This window comes from Lipophrys pholis, assembly GCF_963383615.2.
Source record: "Lipophrys pholis genome assembly, chromosome: 17".
Taxonomy (NCBI): Eukaryota; Metazoa; Chordata; class Actinopteri; order Blenniiformes; family Blenniidae; genus Lipophrys; species Lipophrys pholis.
The window spans coordinates 6,333,900-6,357,429 of NC_137643.1; the positions used below are offsets into that span (position 1 = coordinate 6,333,900).

The 23,530-nt window shown below is 41.5% G+C and overlaps 2 protein-coding genes across 2 annotated transcripts; one reads left to right on the forward strand and one right to left on the reverse strand.

Annotated features, from left to right (window-relative positions):
• On the forward strand, positions 1-18,755 carry eppk1 (epiplakin 1). The gene is made up of 3 exons (XM_080484906.1): positions 1-911; positions 4,774-4,901; positions 5,900-18,755. The coding sequence occupies exon 3, from the start codon at positions 5,928-5,930 to the stop codon at positions 17,733-17,735; it is 11,808 nt and encodes a 3,935-aa protein (XP_080341032.1). The 5' UTR covers positions 1-911; positions 4,774-4,901; positions 5,900-5,927; the 3' UTR covers positions 17,736-18,755.
• On the reverse strand, positions 18,538-23,434 carry fbxl6 (F-box and leucine-rich repeat protein 6). Its single transcript, XM_080484907.1, has 10 exons — positions 23,378-23,434; positions 21,700-22,234; positions 21,272-21,430; positions 21,108-21,171; positions 20,840-20,971; positions 20,581-20,688; positions 20,349-20,462; positions 19,821-20,049; positions 19,363-19,606; positions 18,538-19,242 (listed from the first exon to the last, which is right to left on the reverse strand). Exons 2-10 carry the CDS (start codon positions 22,146-22,148, stop codon positions 19,113-19,115), a joined length of 1,629 nt encoding a protein of 542 aa, XP_080341033.1. The 5' UTR covers positions 22,149-22,234; positions 23,378-23,434; the 3' UTR covers positions 18,538-19,112.
• Positions 23,435-23,530: the final 96 nt, after the last annotated feature.

Sequence of the window (23,530 nt, forward strand, 5' to 3'; positions counted from 1 at the left end):
GGCCATCGCTGCAACATGATCTGATGATGGTGAAGAGATGTAAGAGGGTGTGTTTTCGCTTTGACTGCCAAAAAGTTTGGATTTTAGGTTGGCCTCATTTAGGTTCTCCCAGCGTTATTAGATACTGCTCCCCATATTTGATTGACATTTACTGTTATTGTAGGCTTGGATTTATTATCGATAAACAGCAATTAGTCGTGACTTCTTTGGATGGTAACCTGAATTTTTTTTTCCATTAGTTTTATTTACAGCTGGCTTATGCAACTCATAACTGATGTTTTAGTTTCATGACGGTTGGATTTTATTGGTAATGCAAAGACCACAATGCCTCCGACTTGTCAAGTCTCTGTTTCTCACACTTGAAAACCTGCCAGATATGGGCAACGCTCTCAGTTATCAAATCCGTCTGTATCTGCCACAACTCGACTAGTTAGATAAGAAAGATATGCTCCTCCATCACTGCAAACTTTCAATATGTACACACTGTGAAAAGAGAAATCATTTGCACAATATAAATATCATGCAAAGATAACGTAAGACTCTTTTTGACAAGGACAATCTTTTAAAACGGCTGAGAATCAATGTTGCCAAAGCTCATTGATTGAATCTCAGTCATTTTGCACGTATTGTTTAAGAGCACAACGGACACATTCTCAGGAAGTCTGCAAGAATTCCCAGCAGAATGAACTCCGGAAAGAGGCTGTTACTCCCTCGCACACAGGCAGCCCGAGAAAAACAGGCTGTTCCCCAGGAGGGGAGGGACTAAACGGCTGAGACCTGCTGTATATCTGCCCGGCAGCTCTGAACACCTCTGTTAGAGGTTGGGAGCACTTCTCGTCTGCAGTGTCTCTCACACCTTCTGATCCCAAATCACAACCAGCCCAACATCCAGACTTCATTCCAAGACACAGGTAAGAGCTGCTTTCACATTCATGCTTTAGTGATTTCATTTGTCTTTCTTCCTTAAAACTATTTAAAGCACATGTTGAACTCTGGTCCTCGACCTGCATGTTTTTAGTTTCAACACACCTGATTGCAATGAGGGGCTCCTTATTGGGCTTTTTTGACAAGCTTGATGATGACATCATTGAACTCAGGCGTGCTGAAACAAGGAGGCCTCTAGTTTGACACCCCTGCTTGAAAGATCCTTTTTTGAAAGGGCAAGCTTTTATCTCTACGTAGGAATGTCTGAATCCGGCTTGCTCGGCAAGCTGACCAGCAAAACTCTGGTCAAACACACAAGTGCAGAAATAACAGTGTGTCCTGCACTGTCGGCCAACACCCACTGATATAAAGCGAAAGCAAACATTCCCCACTGATCACCTTTGACCACAGTTGTTGAGGTTTTACACAAAGGAGGCTTGTGTGTCAATGTTAAGTCGTGTTAGACAAGTCTAAACACTGAGACTGCATCACCTTTGTCACAAAACTTGAGTCAGTTCCCAAATGTTCTTGTCATTCAGACCGATTGTTCCCCAGAAACCAGAGAAGCTGTGTAATTCATTAAGACAAGTAGGAACACCTCGTGGCATCGCATTAAACACAAAACCAAATCTACACACCACAGAACGCCTCACTACTTGTCGCCTTGTAAATCATCACTAACATACCATAAAGCTTGTTATAGGGCAGCAGTATGTAAGTTAATTGATACAAATGCCTGCCACTAGTTTAGCATCAAGACTTCCTGTGTAAGACGGCAAAGACGTTTGTTTGCACGAGTCTGACTTGTTGAGCTGCAAAAACTTCGTGATGGTTTAATTATGTTTAATGAATCATTTTTGAGAACTCCTCAAGCTACATTTTTAATGTGCTTCTGGTGAAATTAGATCATATGCTTCTCTTCCCAGTTTGATAGTTAGATAGATTTAATGATGCAGGCATTTTGGTGCATTTTTAAGTTTGATTTTTTTCCATTTTTGGATGTTTGTTAATGAATGTTGTGCTGTAACTACGATGAGTGTCAACTCCTTATCCTCAATAGTCCAATGCGATCCTGCACTATTCTGCTTGATATACCTGCATGTTGTGTTTGTGTGAGCATCTAAGTAGTTGTTACCAATGTGATTGCTGTGGGTTGTATTGCATTTAGGAATGTGAGTCTATTTCCACCGACTCACAATATGACATGATAGTTCTAAGTCCTCTGTACAGGACTCGCACCTAAACAATAGAAATGGTATTTCACTGAGAAAGGTGTGTCTGCACTGGCGACCTGCTCAGGGTATTAATAATAATAATAATAATAATAATACATTTTATTTGTATAGTGCTTTTAAAAACACTCAGATGCTTGATATCATCATAAAATCAGCAAGCACTAAATGAAGCATAATTTTAAAAAAAGTCATAAAAACACATAGTAAAATAAATAGATTTGTGCTAAGTATTAAGATATACTCCAGCCCCAAAGACCCTAAACTGGATAGGTGGGTGGATAAGTGGATGATCGCTGGCGTGCCACACCTCCCTCATGATCCCTCACAATGAGGGGCCATATTCTCAGTGAAGTGAAAGTAGTAGGTTGTAGTAAGAAAGAAGGGCGTGTCTGAAAGTGAAGTGGACCTTTCTGTCCTGCCCTGCAGCTAAATTCACAAGAATTTAAATCTGGTGTGGACAAGTTCTGTAATCATGGTCTGAGTCCCACTGTGCTAATGAGACGTTCTGGTTTGAGCAGCACATTTTATCACACTTGTACCTTGATAGGAATGCATGCTTGCCTATAGAAATTGTATATGTGCTGTTCATACACATATATAATTATGTACAATCGATTAACAATGAAGGAAATATAACAAAACAAACAAAAGCATTCAATGTCCTATAATTGTTCCTACTTAATGTTGAAGGGTTGGATTAGATAAGTTTAACCTTTTCAGGCATGTTAAGACATGCAGTATAACAGACAGTGAATAAACTCTGCTGTGACGGAGTGACTTTTTGGTTGGATTTAGCCGCTGCACAATGCCTTGCTCGGCTGTTGCGAGTGAAAATAATTGTCTTGTTTCCTGTTGAAACATAAGCAGTCATGCTGTGACATTTGTAAAGACCAAAGAATGGAAAAAAAAACCCTCCACAGTACAGTGGAGTCATAAACTCTGATCACAAAATACAATTGCATAATTCGCACATTTACTGTCACAATAGGGTGGAGCCGGTGTGTGTCGGGCTGCACTGGGAAATGCAGAGTATAATCATGAAGCACAAAGCCTTATTGAATAAATTACAGAACTTAAATGTATTTATTTACTTATGCTTATTTATACTTAATTCTATCTAATGGTATGTTTATTTTAACTTTACAAATGTTTGATTTACTCAGGCGCTGTGAGCCAAGAACAACGAAGCCATGTTACAGCGACAACTCTTGAGCCTCAGAGTTTTATTGTGCTGTGTGAATTTTCTTATCTCATCAAATCTAAGAAGAAACCTGCCTGAGTCAATGTTCACCATTTTCAAAGATGCTTAAACATTTACAAAGCCAGCCATTAAATTGAAACGGCGAGTTCAGCAGTTGCATGTAGAGGCACCAAGGCTGTGCCGAAATGCTGTTATTGTAAAAACGGACTGATTCAACACACTTGGAATATTTGTTTAAAAAAGTGAAAGATTAACTTTGCAGGTGTCACACTGCATGTTGTTAACACACTTTGTATCCACTGATGATTACAGATGGAAACCATCTCAAGCGCTGAGGATGTAAAAAAAAACAAATGGAAATAATAATATGCACAGTAGAGGCTTGTCTGTATGTTGGCCTCGTCTCTCATTCAGCAATAAAGTAATGAATAGGCTTGTGAATTTCATGCCTGAGTCCCCCCCCCCCCCCCCCCCCCCCTCTCCACCCCCACCAGGTTGTTCAGGTTCACTCCTCGCGCTGACATCATGCTGCATAAAACAGCCTTTACCCTACAAACTGAGTGGGCGGAAAAAGCCTCCGGTTTCCAAACACAAATGACTCCCTTCCCATGTTTTGTGAAGCTTTCAACATATTAAACTTCTCCTTTAAGGTTGACTCGTTTGCCATTTAGTTTTCCTTTCTGTTTTTATTATATTTACATGAACCTTAACTCATAGTTTGTGTGGTGGAGAAGTGCAGCTTTGCAGTAGCTCACAGTGTTGTAGCTCTTCAGCTTATCCATTAAATCTTTACACGTCTGCGTGATTAGCTTGATACATTTTGGATGTCTCGACACTTTGCAAATATTACTTTAGCCTGAAATCTCTGCAGCTTTAAACTTCTGGCTTCTATTTTGAGGAGCATAACTATGTAACTGTGCCACATGAAAGTGCTTGTGGGTGCAAGTGTTTGCGTTTCAACACGTTACATGATGTCGTTGCAACACTGGGTGTCTGGCTGTTCCAGTTTCAACAAATTCTAGCTTGTTGTGCCAAAGTCAATAGCAGATTTAACAAAGACTGAAATGTCCCCCAGTCATCCGTATGTCTGTGCACATCATATAAACCTGTAAGAATTGTGCATGTGGAGAGAGACGACTATCACTTGGACCACACTATATAAAGTTATCTCTGTAAGATATAGAAGGAAAGCCTACAGGCATTGATTACACTTTCTGGAAGGTTTCCAGGCAGTAATCATGTATTTATTATCCAAATAAATGATTAGTGGGATTAATAGGGATGTCATGAAATTTAATCCAGAATGGCTTACCAAACTATCAGGTGTATATATATATATATATATATATATCTTTCCAGAGAAAATATGGAAAAAAAACCCACCTAAATCTCATTAAAACTTTATTTCTGCAGACGGAGTTTACACGCCTCGGGGGTCAGGCATAGACGCCTGACGACCTTTGGTCTGTATCCTGAGTTTCTGAGGGGAACGAAGATCACGACGATCAGGCGCTGCTGACTGACTCGCACTCAACTCAAAGGTTTGAGATGTCATTCATACCGTTTGGCTGATTTAAACAAAAACAAAAAATCCTCATCCACTGTTTAGGGATAGAAATAACATATTAGAAATGTTTTACTGTGATCACATGGCAATTTGGCCACTTTGAGCTCAAGGCAACTTCACTAATGATAAAGTAAAATGTAATATTCTGAAAGAATTTAGCTCTGTGGACAATGTGTTGGGCTAAGTAACTTCATGTACATATTTGGAAACAAAGAGGCATTGTTATATTTAAACTGTTGACTGACAGAATTCAGTGGTGCTGTTGTTATACTGTTCTGCACAGCTGTCAAACATAAGGGCCATAAAACTGGCTTGCTGGATGGTCTAATTTGAACTGCTGGACCACTTTATAAAGTATAAAGATAACAAAGAAGAAAATCTATTTCAATAAATCTATTTTTGCTAAATTATGTAACAGAGATTTTGACATTTTTGTATGAGTAATGGACATGGCACAACAATGAGACCTGAGATGAGAGATCAGTGATGCAGCAGTGAAAGCTATGTTGGTTGTGAAGTATTATCAGAATCAACGCTATGTGAATGCGGTGTGAATATGCAAGTGCAGGCATGAACACTGATAAATACTAAAAATAGAGGAGCTGGTTTTATTGACGTTTCACAGTATATTTTGACCAGGTGGTTTCATTAAACATGATATAAAGTAGAATTACAATATTGTTTTCTTTGTCAATTTCAACGTGATCAGTTTTTGTTAAGACAATAAATCAAAGATGAACTCTTTCAAAATGTACTTGTACTCTTTGCACTAAAATAACTTCCCAGCTCTTATGTTTTTTTTCTGTGCTACTGAGAAAAAACTACTAAACACAGCCAACCAAACATAACCTCTTACATCAAGGTATACATCACTGTGAATACGTTTATTTGGTTACATAGTTTTTCATTGTAATATTTAAGCAATTTTATGTAGTTTTATTTGCAAAAAAAATCTTTTATTTCTGTTAACAGAAGCCATTGGGCCAGGATTGACAACAACATGCAGGCCACCAAGGAGAAGCAAAATGGCACAGACGTCCGTGGACCTGTGTCTGGGATATTCCTGGAGAAGACGAAGGAGAAGATATCCATATACCAGGCCATGAAAAAACGTTTGCTTAAGCCAGCAACAGCATTAGCCCTGCTTGAAGCGCAAGCAGCCACAGTAGGCATCATAGACCCCATCAACAACAAAATACTAAGTGTGCGAGATGCTGTCAAAATGGGAATTGTAGGTCCAGAGATGAAAGAGAAGTTGCTCACAGCAGAGCAAGCCATCACTGGTTACATAGACCCCTACACAAACCAAACAATATCTGTATTCCAAGCTATGCAGAAAGATTTGGTCACAAGAGTTTATGGGCTGAGACTGCTCGAAGCCCAGATAGCAACTAAGGGCCTGTTTGATCCCATTGCGAAGACACACGTCTCAATTGAAACTGGGATTGGGAAGGGGTACTATGAAAAAGGTTTGCTTGATAACAAAATGGAAGAGCTTAAAGTGTTGTATGATCCAACCGCACAAAAGAATGTAAGCTACCAAGCCCTCTTGGAAAGATGTACCGTGGAGCCTGACACAGGTTTGCTGCTCCTTCCAGTTTGCATCACCTTCAGAGGTCTGCGTAGAGGCATATCCTCCACCGAACTTCTTGCATCGAAGATCATTGACAAAGAAACATTTGAAGACCTACAAAAAGGAAAGACAACAACACAGGAAGTAATGTTGATGGAAACTGTAAAGGAATACCTGCAAGGAAAGGGCTCTATTGCAGGCATAGCTCTTCTCTCATCCAATCAAAGAATGAGCATATATCAAGCCATGAAGAAAGGCATACTGATGCCTGGAACAGCACTTGTTCTGCTTGAAGCACAAGCTGCAACTGGATTCATGATCGATCCTGTGGAAAACAAAAAGTTCACTGTGGACGAGGCTGTCAGAAACAAACTTGTTGGCCCAGAATACACTGCAAAACTGCGTTCTGCTGAGCGTGCAGTCACTGGATACAAAGACCCGTATTCAGGTGAAATTATATCCCTGTTTCAAGCACTGTCAAAAGACCTGATCGTTCGGGAACATGGGATCCGTCTTCTTGAGGCACAAATTGCTACAGGTGGGATAATAGATCCGATCAACAGCCACAGACTTCCGACAGAAATAGCCTTCAAGAGAGGTTATTTTAATAAAGAGATGAATGTCATTCTAGAGAGTTCAGGGGATGACACAAAGGGTTTTTTTGACCCAAATACAGAGGCTAATCTAACATACCTTCAGTTGATGGAAAGATGTGTCATTGATCCTGTCACTGGACTATGTCTCCTCCCTCTCCATGACAAATCAGACGCGCAGAACTTCAACTTCATCGAGTACCAAACCAAAATGGTCTTCAAAAATGAGAAGGTGAAAGTCATGCATGGGAAGTACATCGGAATGACAGTATCACTGTGGGAACTGCTGATGTCGGAATACTTCGATGAACACCAGAGGCAGGACGTCTTCAAAAAGTACCGTGAGGGAAAGCTTGATATCAAGACGATCATTAAAACAGTTCTGGAAATCATAGAAACATCAGTGACAACAACAGTTGTTTTTCAAGGCATCCGAGAAACCGTCACAGCCGAACAGCTTGTGGCGGCGGACATCATTAGTAAACAGACTGAGGACGACCTGATAAAGGGAAAAATGTCCATGAAGGAAGTGATGGAAGATGAACATGTAAATATGTACTTGAAGGGCACAGGGAGCATTGCAGGCGTTCTGCTTCCAAATTCTCAAATCATGACAATCTACCAGGCCAGACAAAAAGGCAAGCTGATGCCAGGAACTGCGCTGATTCTTCTAGAGGCACAGGCAGCAACAGGGTTTGTTATTGATCCTATTGGGAACCGAACATTTTCAGTAGATGATGCTGTCAAAGCAAATATAGTGGGACCTGATGTCTGTCAAAAGCTGCGTTCAGCAGAGAGAGCGGTCACTGGATACAGAAACCCATATGATGGTAAAATAATCTCTTTGTTCCAAGCAATGCAAAATGATCTCATCGTAAAGGAACATGGAATTCGGCTACTGGAGGCGCAAATTGCAACTGGTGGGATTATTGACCCAGTGAACAGCCATCGTATCCCTGTCCACGTGGCCTACAAGAGGGGCTACTTTAATGAAGAAATGAATCAGATCCTGGATGATCCAAGTGATGACACCAAAGGATTCTTTGATCCCAACACCCAGGAGAACTTGACATACTTGCAGCTTTTGGAAAGATGTGTTACAGATCCCATTACAGGCCTGTGCCTTTTGCCCCTCAAAGGAAAGACGCACAAAATAAACATAAAGGATAATATGTGGGAAATACTCAAAACAACAACAGTCACAGTCAAATATGGCAGGTTCAAGGGTAAGCACACAACGCTGTGGGATATCATCAATTCAGAATATTTGTCTGAAGACAAGCGACAAGAACTATTCAAGCTCTTCAGGTTGAAGAAAATCACAGTTGAGCAACTCACTGTCACCATTTTAGAGATCATTCGGGCAAAAGAGATAAAACAGCAAGAAGAACTATACTTTGGAGGGCTAAGAGAGAAAGTTTCTGTTTCAACTCTGCTGGAGCTGGAAATTGTGGATGAAAAAACAATCACCAGTTTGATTAATGGAAACAAGACAAGCGATGAAGTGATGAACATGGAGAGTGTGAGAAAGTACCTACAAGGAACAGGCTGTGTGGCTGGGGTGGTACTGCAACCCTCTAATCGGAAGCTAAGCATCTATGAAGCACAAAAGAGTGGTGTCCTCACACCTGGTACTGCCCTTTGCCTCCTTGAAGCACAAGCTGCTACTGGCTTCATCGTTGACCCTCTGAGAAACGAAAGGTTTACTGTAGCAAAAGCTCTGAAAGAAAATGTGATTTGTCCTCAAATGTACGAAAAACTTCTGTCTGCAGAACGAGCTGTCACTGGTTACAGAGATCCATATACAGGTCACAAGATTTCACTTTTCCAAGCCTTGGAAAAGGATCTCATTGTCAGACAGCATGGCATCCGTTTACTTGAGGCCCAGATTGCTACGGGTGGCATTATTGATCCCTTAACATGCATCCACTTGCCATTAGAGGTTGCATACAAGAAAGGGTACTTTGATGCAGAACTTAATCAGATACTATTGGATCCAAATGATGACACAAAGGGCTTTTTTGACCCCAAAACACACGAAAATCTGACCTATGCACAAATGTTGGACAGATGTGTAAAAGACAAAGAAACCGGATTGTTTCTCCTGCCACTGGATGAAAAGCGCAAAGTCACAGCAACAGAGGAAAAAAGGTACACTGAGGCAGAGATACAGCAAGAGTTTCAAAAGACAGTGGTTAGCGTCTCAGTTGGATGCTATTCAGGAAAATCTGTTTCCCTGTGGGACCTGCTTCATTCCCGGTACTTCACAGACGATCAGATGCTCGAGATTATTGAAAAATTTAGAACAAGGCAGATTACCATACAAACTATAATCACAATGATAATCTCCACAATTGAAAATCTGGAGAAGAGCGAAGCTCCCAAGATGATCATGGGGCTGAGAAAGCTTGTCTCTGCACAGCAACTACTGGATTCTGATGTTATCACTGCAGACACGTTCAAAAAGGTGAAAGAAGGAAATGTTGCATTTGAAACGGTGGCCCAGGAAGAGTCTGTCAAAAGATACCTGAAAGGGACTGGGAGCATAGCTGGAATTAAAGTTCTTCCTTCACAGAAAGTTATGCGCATATATGAAGCAAAAAATGAGGATCTGTTGACACCTGGCATGGCACTTTTACTACTCGAAGCACAAGCTGCAACAGGATGGATCATTGATCCTCTTCAAAACAAGTGCTACAATGTTGATGATGCTATCAAAGAGAAAGTAATTGGGCCTGATGTTCGAGAGCAACTTCTGTTGGCAGAACGAGCCGTAACTGGCTATGAAGATCCTTACACAGACATAACAATACCACTATTCAAATCCATGAAAGAACAACTCTTTCCAAGAAGCAATGCTCTTCGTCTTCTCGAAGTACAGCTAGCAACTGGAGGAATCATTGATCCAAATCAAAGTCATAGGCTACCTGTTCATGTTGCTATTAGAAAAGGATATCTGGATGAAGAAACTCGTGAAATTCTGCTGAAGCCCACTGACACGACAAAGGGATTCTTGGACCCAAACACGAAAGAAAGCCTCACATACCTTCAGCTGATAAATCGATGTGAAAAGGATCCTAAAACTGGACTACTTCTCTTTCCACTGAACACAGAAGTATCACACGAGTTTCATATTGATGAACAAATAGAACTTGCTCTGAAAAACAAAATCATCACCTTGAATGCGGGGACATTTAAAGGCAAAGGAGTGTCAGTGTGGGAAGTGTTGCGATCTGCATACATATCGGAGAAAAAAAGAGAGCAGCTCATACAACAATACAGGACAAAAACCTTGACAATAGAGGAGATGATTGAAATACTTACGGCTATCGTTACCGAAGTGTCATCTAAAGAAAAGAAGTTTAAAGGATTAAGAAAACAAGTCTCAGCCAGTGAGTTGTATGAGTCAAAGATTATCTCAAAGGAGCTCTTCTCTCAGATCATACAAGGAGAAATAACACCAGAGAAAGTTACCAAAATGGAATCTGTTCGAAAGTTCCTCGGAGCAACAAACTGCATTGCAGGTGTCAGAGTTGAATCTACTAAAAAGGTTATGAGCATTTACGAAGCCAAAAGCAAAGGTCTGCTAACTCCTGGTACCTCCCTGGTTCTGCTGGAAGCCCAAGCTGCAACGGGCTTTGTCATTGACCCTGTGAACAACAAGAAACTTTCTGTCGAGGAAGCTGTGGCTCTAGGAGTGGTTGGTGGGGAGTGGAAAAAAAAACTGCTTTCAGCTGAGAGAGCAGTTACAGGATATAAAGACCCTTACACTGGAGACACAATTTCTTTATTCCAATCATTGCAGAAGGATCTGATTGTGAAAGATCATGGCATTCGTCTCCTTGAGGCACAAATTGCAACAGGAGGCATAATTGACCCTGTGTACAGTCACAGAGTACCTGTACAGGTGGCATACCAAAGAGGTTACTTTGATGAAGAAATGAACCAGGTTTTATGTGATGCTGATGATGACACCAAGGGCTTCTTTGACCCCAACACCAAAGAGAACCTCACTTATCTTCAGCTGGTTGAGAGGTGTGTCATAGACCCAGTCACAGGCTTTAATTTGCTGCCCATTGTCAAAAAGGGTGAGTTTTATTTCTATGTTGACGAGGCAACGAAACTCATTCTGAAATCTATGACAACAACTGAAGCTGGAGGGAAATATAAAGGGTCAGTGGTGTCACTCTGGGATCTGATATACTCCAGATACATCACTGAGGAGAAAAGACAGGAGCTTGTGAAACAGTTCAAGAGTGGCTCGATTACAATTGAACGCTTTTTGGAAATCATCCTGACAATTGTTGAGCAGAAGACGACGACGACGACCTCGCTTTCATCAATCGTCACATGTCCTCCTCCAGAAACAAAGGAGGACAGCTCCACAACCAAGACGTCCAGCAACGCAACAAAAACTACAACCATCACAGAGATTACTGAAGTTGATACCTTCCATGGAATCAGAAAGGATGTTACTGCTTCTGAACTACTTAAATCAAATATCATTGACAAAGACCTCTATGAAGAGCTTCGTAGTGGAAAAGTCACAGTGACAGAAGTAAGCAATATGGCCTCGGTGAGCAAGTACTTAGAAGGAACCAACTGCATTGCTGGAGTGTATCTCCAGTCAACCAAACAGACTATGAGCATTTACGAAGCCAAAAGCAAAGGTCTGCTAACTCCTGGTACCACCCTGGTTCTGCTGGAAGCCCAAGCTGCAACGGGCTTTGTCATTGACCCTGTGAACAACAAGAAACTTTCTGTAGAGGAAGCTGTGGCTCTAGGAGTGGTTGGCAGGGAGTGGAAAAACAAACTGCTTTCAGCAGAGAGAGCAGTTACAGGATACAGAGACCCTTACACTGAAGACACAATTTCATTGTTCCAGGCCTTGCAGAAGGATCTGATTGTGAAAGATCATGGCATTCGTCTCCTTGAAGCACAAATTGCAACAGGAGGCATAATTGACCCTGTGTACAGTCACAGAGTACCTGTACAAGTGGCATACCAAAGAGGTTACTTTGATGAAGAAATGAACCAGATTTTATCTGATGCTGATGATGACACCAAGGGCTTCTTTGACCCCAACACCAAAGAGAACCTCACTTATCTTCAGCTGGTTGAGAGGTGTATCACAGATCCCATCACAGGTCTCAGCTTGTTGGTTATCGTGAACAAGGGCGAGTTCTATTTCTTTGTTGATGAGGCAACAAAACTCATTCTGAAATCAAAAACATCCACCAGAGCTGGAGGGGAATACCATGGAACAACAGTCTCACTCTGGGATCTGCTATACTCCAGATACATCACTGAGGAGAAGAGACGGGAGCTTGTGAAACAGTTCAAGTCTGGTGCTCTCACAATTGAACGCTTTTTGGAAATCATCCTGACAATTGTTGAGCAGAAGACGACGACGACGACCTCGCTTTCATCAATCGTCACATGTCCTCCTCCAGAAACAAAGGAGGACAGCTCCACAACCAAGACGTCCAGCAACACAACAAAAACTACAACCATCACAGAGATTACTGAAGTTGATACCTTCCATGGAATCAGAAAGGATGTTACTGCTTCTGAACTACTTAAATCAAATATCATTGACAAAGACCTCTATGAAGAGCTTCGTAGTGGAAAAGTCACAGTGACAGAAGTAAGCAATATGGCCTCGGTGAGCAAGTACTTAGAAGGAACCAACTGCATTGCTGGAGTGTATCTCCAGTCAACCAAACAGACTATGAGCATTTACGAAGCCAAAAGCAAAGGTCTGCTAACTCCTGGTACCACCCTGGTTCTGCTGGAAGCCCAAGCTGCAACGGGCTTTGTCATTGACCCTGTGAACAACAAGAAACTTTCTGTAGAGGAAGCTGTGGCTCTAGGAGTGGTTGGTGGGGAGTGGAAAAACAAACTGCTTTCAGCAGAGAGAGCAGTTACAGGATACAGAGACCCTTACACTGAAGACACAATTTCATTGTTCCAGGCCTTGCAGAAGGATCTGATTGTGAAAGATCATGGCATTCGTCTCCTTGAAGCACAAATTGCAACAGGAGGCATAATTGACCCTGTATACAGTCACAGAGTACCTGTACAAGTGGCATACCAAAGAGGTTACTTTGATGAAGAAATGAACCAGATTTTATCTGATGCTGATGATGACACCAAGGGCTTCTTTGACCCCAACACCAAAGAGAACCTCACTTATCTTCAGCTGGTTGAGAGGTGTATCACAGATCCCATCACAGGTCTCAGCTTGTTGGTTATTGTGAACAAGGGTGAGTTCTATTTCTTTGTTGATGAGGCAACAAAACTCATTCTGAAATCAAAAACAACCACCAGAGCTGGAGGGGAATACCATGGAACAACAGTCTCACTCTGGGATCTGCTATACTCCAGATACATCACTGAGGAGAAGAGACGGGAGCTTGTGAAACAGTTCAAGTCTGGTGCTATCACAATTGAACGCTTTTTGGAAATCATCCTGACAATTGTTGAGCAGAAGACGACGACGACGACGACGACCTCGCTTTCATCAATCGTCACATGTCCTCCTCCAGAAACAAAAGAGGACAGCTCCACAACCAAGACGTCCAGCAACACAACAAAAACTACAACCATCACAGAGATTACTGAAGTTGATACCTTCCATGGAATCAGAAAGGATGTTACTGCTTCTGAACTACTTAAATCAAATATCATTGACAAAGACCTCTATGAAGAGCTTCGTAGTGGAAAAGTCACAGTGACAGAAGTAAGCAATATGGCCTCGGTGAGCAAGTACTTAGAAGGAACCAACTGCATTGCTGGAGTGTATCTCCAGTCAACCAAACAGACTATGAGCATTTACGAAGCCAAAAGCAAAGGTCTGCTAACTCCTGGTACCACCCTGGTTCTGCTGGAAGCCCAAGCTGCAACGGGCTTTGTCATTGACCCTGTGAACAACAAGAAACTTTCTGTAGAGGAAGCTGTGGCTCTAGGAGTGGTTGGTGGGGAGTGGAAAAACAAACTGCTTTCAGCAGAGAGAGCAGTTACAGGATACAGAGACCCTTACACTGAAGACACAATTTCATTGTTCCAGGCCTTGCAGAAGGATCTGATTGTGAAAGATCATGGCATTCGTCTCCTTGAAGCACAAATTGCAACAGGAGGCATAATTGACCCTGTATACAGTCACAGAGTACCTGTACAAGTGGCATACCAAAGAGGTTACTTTGATGAAGAAATGAACCAGATTTTATCTGATGCTGATGATGACACCAAGGGCTTCTTTGACCCCAACACCAAAGAGAACCTCACTTATCTTCAGCTGGTTGAGAGGTGTATCACAGATCCCATCACAGGTCTCAGCTTGTTGGTTATTGTGAACAAGGGTGAGTTCTATTTCTTTGTTGATGAGGCAACAAAACTCATTCTGAAATCAAAAACAACCACCAGAGCTGGAGGGGAATACCATGGAACAACAGTCTCACTCTGGGATCTGCTATACTCCAGATACATCACTGAGGAGAAGAGACGGGAGCTTGTGAAACAGTTCAAGTCTGGTGCTATCACAATTGAACGCTTTTTGGAAATCATCCTGACAATTGTTGAGCAGAAGACGACGACGACGACGACGACCTCGCTTTCATCAATCGTCACATGTCCTCCTCCAGAAACAAAAGAGGACAGCTCCACAACCAAGACGTCCAGCAACACAACAAAAACTACAACCATCACAGAGATTACTGAAGTTGATACCTTCCATGGAATCAGAAAGGATGTTACTGCTTCTGAACTACTTAAATCAAATATCATTGACAAAGACCTCTATGAAGAGCTTCGTAGTGGAAAAGTCACAGTGACAGAAGTAAGCAATATGGCCTCGGTGAGCAAGTACTTAGAAGGAACCAACTGCATTGCTGGAGTGTATCTCCAGTCAACCAAACAGACTATGAGCATTTACGAAGCCAAAAGCAAAGGTCTGCTAACTCCTGGTACCACCCTGGTTCTGCTGGAAGCCCAAGCTGCAACGGGCTTTGTCATTGACCCTGTGAACAACAAGAAACTTTCTGTAGAGGAAGCTGTGGCTCTAGGAGTGGTTGGTGGGGAGTGGAAAAACAAACTGCTTTCAGCAGAGAGAGCAGTTACAGGATACAGAGACCCTTACACTGAAGACACAATTTCATTGTTCCAGGCCTTGCAGAAGGATCTGATTGTGAAAGATCATGGCATTCGTCTCCTTGAAGCACAAATTGCAACAGGAGGCATAATTGACCCTGTATACAGTCACAGAGTACCTGTACAAGTGGCATACCAAAGAGGTTACTTTGATGAAGAAATGAACCAGATTTTATCTGATGCTGATGATGACACCAAGGGCTTCTTTGACCCCAACACCAAAGAGAACCTCACTTATCTTCAGCTGGTTGAGAGGTGTATCACAGATCCCATCACAGGTCTCAGCTTGTTGGTTATTGTGAACAAGGGTGAGTTCTATTTCTTTGTTGATGAGGCAACAAAACTCATTCTGAAATCAAAAACAACCACCAGAGCTGGAGGGGAATACCATGGAACAACAGTCTCACTCTGGGATCTGCTATACTCCAGATACATCACTGAGGAGAAGAGACGGGAGCTTGTGAAACAGTTCAAGTCTGGTGCTATCACAATTGAACGCTTTTTGGAAATCATCCTGACAATTGTTGAGCAGAAGACGACGACGACGACGACGACCTCGCTTTCATCAATCGTCACATGTCCTCCTCCAGAAACAAAAGAGGACAGCTCCACAACCAAGACGTCCAGCAACACAACAAAAACTACAACCATCACAGAGATTACTGAAGTTGATACCTTCCATGGAATCAGAAAGGATGTTACTGCTTCTGAACTACTTAAATCAAATATCATTGACAAAGACCTCTATGAAGAGCTTCGTAGTGGAAAAGTCACAGTGACAGAAGTAAGCAATATGGCCTCGGTGAGCAAGTACTTAGAAGGAACCAACTGCATTGCTGGAGTGTATCTCCAGTCAACCAAACAGACTATGAGCATTTACGAAGCCAAAAGCAAAGGTCTGCTAACTCCTGGTACCACCCTGGTTCTGCTGGAAGCCCAAGCTGCAACGGGCTTTGTCATTGACCCTGTGAACAACAAGAAACTTTCTGTAGAGGAAGCTGTGGCTCTAGGAGTGGTTGGTGGGGAGTGGAAAAACAAACTGCTTTCAGCAGAGAGAGCAGTTACAGGATACAGAGACCCTTACACTGAAGACACAATTTCATTGTTCCAGGCCTTGCAGAAGGATCTGATTGTGAAAGATCATGGCATTCGTCTCCTTGAAGCACAAATTGCAACAGGAGGCATAATTGACCCTGTATACAGTCACAGAGTACCTGTACAAGTGGCATACCAAAGAGGTTACTTTGATGAAGAAATGAACCAGATTTTATCTGATGCTGATGATGACACCAAGGGCTTCTTTGACCCCAACACCAAAGAGAACCTCACTTATCTTCAGCTGGTTGAGAGGTGTATCACAGATCCCATCACAGGTCTCAGCTTGTTGGTTATTGTGAACAAGGGTGAGTTCTATTTCTTTGTTGATGAGGCAACAAAACTCATTCTGAAATCAAAAACAACCACCAGAGCTGGAGGGGAATACCATGGAACAACAGTCTCACTCTGGGATCTGCTATACTCCAGATACATCACTGAGGAGAAGAGACGGGAGCTTGTGAAACAGTTCAAGTCTGGTGCTATCACAATTGAACGCTTTTTGGAAATCATCCTGACAATTGTTGAGCAGAAGACGACGACGACGACGACCTCGCTTTCATCAATCGTCACATGTCCTCCTCCAGAAACAAAAGAGGACAGCTCCACAACCAAGACGTCCAGCAACACAACAAAAACTACAACCATCACAGAGATTACTGAAGTTGATACCTTCCATGGAATCAGAAAGGATGTTACTGCTTCTGAACTACTTAAATCAAATATCATTGACAAAGACCTCTATGAAGAGCTTCGTAGTGGAAAAGTCACAGTGACAGAAGTAAGCAATATGGCCTCGGTGAGCAAGTACTTAGAAGGAACCAACTGCATTGCTGGAGTGTATCTCCAGTCAACCAAACAGACTATGAGCATTTACGAAGCCAAAAGCAAAGGTTTGCTAACTCCTGGTACCTCCCTGGTTCTGCTGGAAGCCCAAGCTGCAACGGGCTTTGTCATTGACCCTGTGAACAACAAGAAACTTTCTGTAGAGGAAGCTGTGGCTCTAGGAGTGGTTGGCAGGGAGTGGAAAAACAAACTGCTTTCAGCAGAGAGAGCAGTTACAGGTTACAGAGACCCTTACACTGAAGACACAATTTCATTGTTCCAGGCCTTGCAGAAGGATCTGATTGTGAGAGATCATGGCATTCGTCTCCTTGAAGCACAAATTGCAACAGGAGGCATAATTGACCCTGTGTACAGTCACAGAGTACCTGTACAAGTGGCATACCAAAGAGGTTACTTTGATGAAGAAATGAACCAGATTTTATCTGATGCTGATGATGACACCAAGGGCTTCTTTGACCCCAACACCAAAGAGAACCTCACTTATCTTAAGCTGGTTGAGCGGTGTGTCACAGATCCCATCACAGGTCTCAGTTTGCTCCCACTGCACAAGTGAAGTAAATTTCATGTTTATTGTGTGAGGAATAGTTTATATTTTTTGTCTATGTTCTATATATAAAGCAGTATAATTTTCTTCGTTTGAATACAATGGGAAGTGAATAACAATGTTCTATGCTCATCAATTGACCAAAGAATTCCCCAACTGGGCCTGTAGTTGTTAAAGCACTGCCAAACCAACATGTTTTATTCATGACTTTGCTTCATTTCCCAAAAATCTGTTATATGTTTTGCCTGCATTTGAGTTGTCACAGATCGGCTATAAATTGCTGTATAAATCAAATCTGAAACAAATGGTATCCATAGATTTTCTTTCACATCTTAGTTTTTTAGTTTAATGTTGTTTCATCTTATTATTGGAACTGGGAACTATTATGGGAAAAGGCTTCAGATGTTTTTACACTTATGCAGCTCGACCAAATTCAACTTATAGACGCTTGATAGTTAAGCTTCTTGACGTTGCTTGTCTTCAATCTGCTGTTTTACTTTAAAAATGTCAAAATCCTTTTCCGTCACTCTGGGCGAATAAAAAAAAATTGCTATATATGTTGTTCATATTGTCATTATTTTCAAGTTTTTCTAGCAATACAATACCTGTTTGCATTAACTTAGTAAATATAGAATGGGATCATTAAAAATATAAACAAGCTGGAAAAGATTGCACTTGCAATACCCCCAATCTAACAATACAAATAATCTAATTTTAAGTTTCTAATAAAGCTGTGAGGTAGGTCTTTCTTCTATACACACAGATCATTGACAATCACCATTGGATGGATTTAGTATGAGAGGTCTTGTTTGGTCAATGTGTAACTTTATCTTGATAGTACAGCACTCCCCAGTGGAAAGCAAGACAACAGCCTTTACCTTGTAGCAAGTTGAAAATTTACTTTTCAAATGAAATATTTACTTACATACTGTAAAAATGTAAAAACAGAAATAAGTCATCTTTCATGACCAACAACTGATAATGTAAACCAACAAATGTACTGTACTGTAATGTACTTTACAATCCTGATAATCCAAAAAAATGCATTAAATTCCAGTGTAGCGTCACCCGTTATAGTACTTGTAGACAGTATCACTGTGAATGAACAGGTTCCTAAACAAACCCAGATGTCAAATGGCATTAATACAAATTCAACTAGTATCCCCTGATGACAAAATTATATTTGGTAGATAACTTTAACAGAATCTATACATTAAAAACATTACCAAAAAGCACCTGGGGGGGAAATCTAGGGGTGCAACGGTACAGGTAGCCCATGATTCGGTCTGAACCTCAGTTCTTGGGCCAGTTTTGTATTTTCTGTGTAAAGAGAGCATGTGTTCTCTTTATAGTGGCACTATAAACCAGATGAAGATGAGACGAGAACTACTCCAGTATGTCCAACAGCTGGCGTATGTCTTCTTGGCCCCGGTACGTTCTCTTCGCTCCTCTTGGAAGTTGGCGACAGGAAGAGAGGTTGAGGTAGCCGAGAGAAGTCAACTCCCCCACGACTGACCTGCGAAAACACACATTTTAACATTTAAAGTCTTATCTCCACCTCCTCGTCGTCCCATAAATATAGTTTGCCGGATCATTTAAGTGTTGTGAAATGGGAAAAGGACACGCTGAGTAGCACCTGATGGTTTGCGGTGAGATGCGGGTCCCACAGAGGTTGAGTGAGCGCAGAGTGTCGGCGTCGGCTGCTTGAGCAAGGTAACTCATTGCCAAGTCCAAGTCCTCCTCAGTGAAGAGCTGGTTTGCAATGTCCAGCTCTCGCAATGTCTTACTCCACTTTTGGGTCACCATGTGAAGTCCTTTCTTAGGTAATGATGAGCCAACGTGTTTGCTGAAATATTGTCCCCAGAATAAACACTCAAGCTCTGAAACGAATATCAAAAAAAAAGGAAAAGGTGAGTGGAGAATGGATACGAATGAAATGACTACTTTTCTATTATGTCCATGCAGTCATTGTAAATGTTAGGGAAGTATTCTTTTGCCTCTAAATAGTATTTTTCTGTTCTTTAACAGCTAAAATCAAATTAAGATACACTGAAATCAAACATTTCCCAACATTTAAATCATAATTTGGCCTACCAGGACACGGCAATACTGCGAGGCCGTGCGGTGTGATTCGTGCGCAGCCTCGCAGGTCCAGCACACGCAGCTGAGTGGAGCAGAAGAGCATGTCCCACAAAACCTTGTCCGTCACGTAGGAATACGACGTGGTCGCCATACAAAGCTCCTCCAGCAGCGGGAAGCCGGATAACGAAGTGGTAGCGCCACGGATCTTTTGCATCGGTCTCACATTCATCATCCGGAACGTCTGATGAGAAGATGTGTAAAGAAGTGGATCAGCATCGGCTGTGTCGGGATTCCTCATGTCAGGAGGTTGTAAATGTCAAAGATAAATAGAAACATCTGTAATACTTCTTGGGTTTTCTTTGTTTCCAAATAAGCATACGTGTATGGTACATGCAGTATTCTAATATTAGGCATACGTTTTCAATGCCTGCTTATAAGGACAGAAAAAAAAAATATGTCTATGCGTAATACATCTTTTTATATTTGACTTGCATCCAAAACAAATATAAAAAACAAACTAACATTGAATCACTGTATCACCTTGAGTTTGGGGCATGCCGTCTGTAGTGCCGGGATACAAATAGGAAGGTCACAGTCTTTACTTTCAAGCTTCGTGCACACCTCCAATAACTCCAAATCGGGGCAGCAACCTCTCTGAAATGGAAAAAAACAAAACGTGATCTACATTAAGTTTGTGTTCACTAGCTTTGGCTGCACGCCATGTATTTGTTTGAATCATATAAAGTCAATATGAAGAGAAAAACAGGCTTACGGAGATGGTATTCCACAGTTTGTTATTCTTCAGTTCGTGAGTGAGAAAGATTTGCTTGATCTGGTTTCCGTGATTATCAAGGTACTCCACCAGTCCCTCAGTCTGAAACTACAGCAAAAAGGAATATTTTACTGACATACACCTCTATATGTGTTCATACCTCTGAGAAGCTCAAACATCATGCAGCCAAGAGGCAAAGGACACGTGGATATTTCTTTACTGAAGGTTGGCAGGTGCATTAAGCGTTCTGCAAGTGTACCTCTGAATACTGCAGGTTAAGGCTCTGCAGATGGCGGCTGTGCTGACCGAGACTCTGGAAGGCCTCTGAAGTCAAGCCTGTGCAGTAGGAAAGCTTGAGGGAGCGAAGGTGAGGGCAGGACTTTGACACAACCTGAAAAAACCAAAAAAAAGAAAGTCAAGTTATCGTCTCTTCATTTTATGCTACTTCTATTTGTTAACGTTGCTCAATTCAGTTTGGAAGTGAAATAATGACGCAGTGATGAAAACATCTTGATGACCCTAATTACCTGCAGTGTAAAGTCAACATGTTTTGTCCAGTGACAGAGGGCGAAGTCTCGGAGCTGATGGAACCTGAAAAATGTATAGTAACACGATATTAGAAATGTATAAAAAAAATTTTTTTTAAAAATGAGCCAACACAAATAAAGTTCAGGTAGGAAGAATGACGGACCTGTTCTGAGCAAGCCATTCAATGGTGTCCTTAATCCTCTTCTCCTTATTTGGCAGCTGGCTCTTCCCGGGTGCGATCCAACAGTGACCCACAGTCACACTGCGCCACAGGCCGGGACTGGAGGCAGCGGCGTTCCACAGACGGCAAACTCTCCCCACGCTACCTCAAACAAATACAGAAAACAAAATGATACATTGCTAATAAAGTTAAAGGTAAAATGATGATTTGAGTTGAGCTTTTCAGAAGAAAATATTTGCTTTTCTTTTGATAATAATGTGATTTGTTTTGTTTACAGCTGCTGACCCCGTCGAACAACTCCAAACCACAGAAATCAGTCTTCAGAATCATAAATATGACATATACAGTAATCTTTACTTAAATGACAATGCAAAGTGCAACGAGATCAAATTAAACGCATATCTTCATACCGGCAGAGAAACGGTACAGCTCCATCTTGAACAACCACCATCTGAAATATGTTGATCAGCACCTCCTCAGGCAGATTTTGCCCCCACCGGTGGTCACCGTCCTCTGAAACATTTTGCTCCGGGACGTCCAGTTTATTTTTCACCACCACCACCTTCTTCTTCTTCATCATCACCTTCTTCTTCTTTATCGTCTTCTTTTTGCGTCCTTTCTTTCTGAGAGTCCAGACTGAACGATCATACTGTGATATAACAAGAAGCATGTCTTCGCCCTGTTGGACAGTGTAATCCGGCTTGGAGAGCCGAGCCCTTTTCTTTTTCTTTAATTTTCTGTCCATGCTTCTTTTCAAAGAGACCTTCTTTGCCTTTGAGCCATCCTTCGCCTGACTGGACATTGCACTGGATTCTTGTTTTTCACTGTGGGCTGCAGCTTGTGCTACAGGGGCATCCATTTTTTTTTCCTGTTACTTTGTTTTTACTATCAAATCAAATCAAAGAAAACCCAGACATCGAGATGCTGCTGTCTTGTGTGTAACATCTGGAGAGAGAGAAAGAAAATCAGAGTAATCTTAGTCTGGGTGAGTTAACAGATTTAAAAAAATAATGTCTTGTTCAGCATGATTGTGCATGTGTATACGCTACAGGTTGTACGCAGAAACACATATTCCCCAATAAAATCAGGGCTACAGCAGGTACACAACATCACTTTTGACAACAACAGCGTAATAGTATATGGTGCATATAATCCTAGAACTATCATACAGTTGACAACTGATTATCTTGTTGTCTGATGTCAACTTGTTTGTCCATTTGTGTCGTTGTCCGATCCCTTCCTACCTTATCCTTAACCCCCAACAGCAGAATAGACAGCATCTATCTAGTCTTGTTATACAGAAGTTTGGGTAAATACTTATTGTCTGGATTTTTTTTTCTTTGAACTTGCCACAAGATGGCTCTGTTGCAATAATGTGTCATAAGTAAAACTCACTAGAAGATATGAAGTGATTTCCTGATGTCCATAATCAAGTCTAAGTCAATTGGTGATGAGATGAATGGATTGACATAAAACAACCTCACACAGTATTAACAATGCAAACATGGTCAATAATATACACTGTTTACATTTTAAAAGAAGAATACTTAGACTAAGCCTTAAAGAGTGTGCAAAACAACCACAAACACAGCTTAAAGGGGTGAAACGAGTACAAATTAGTTCAGATAATATATAAAAAATGATTACGGACAGCAGCAAAATGGATGTAAAATACCCAGACATACATACAATGGCTACAGTAATAAGGCTACTATGAACAATACAGACCTCAATAGAATATAAATTATATCTTGAAACCTTTATAGCTCTATTACTATGGCTGTTAATTTAAACCACATCGAAATATGTAACCACTCTAGATGTGTCGAGGCTTTTGTCTGGCACGAGAATAAAGGTTCCCAAATACAAGAATATACTATAAAGACACGTTTTCATGATAAAATGAAGGTTACGTGCTTAACTTAGCTCTCCTCTCCCTCCTTGTAACAATGAAATGAGCCACTCTACAAATCAAGGCGGGAACACGACGTAAGAACTCGTGTTAAACCAGCACACACTCTATAACTGCAACATAAAACAACCAGAAGAGCTGTAAAATAATGTAAATATGTCGTTATTAAACATTACCTGCTGCTAGTTCACAACACAGAAAAAAACCCTCCGTCTTCCGGACCCACAATGCGTTTCGATCCCGCGTTCTGATTGGCTTAAATCTCACTAAGTGCCCGCCCTCTATCACACTATCCAATAGGGCAGCGCTCTCCGAAAGTGAGGTCGAGA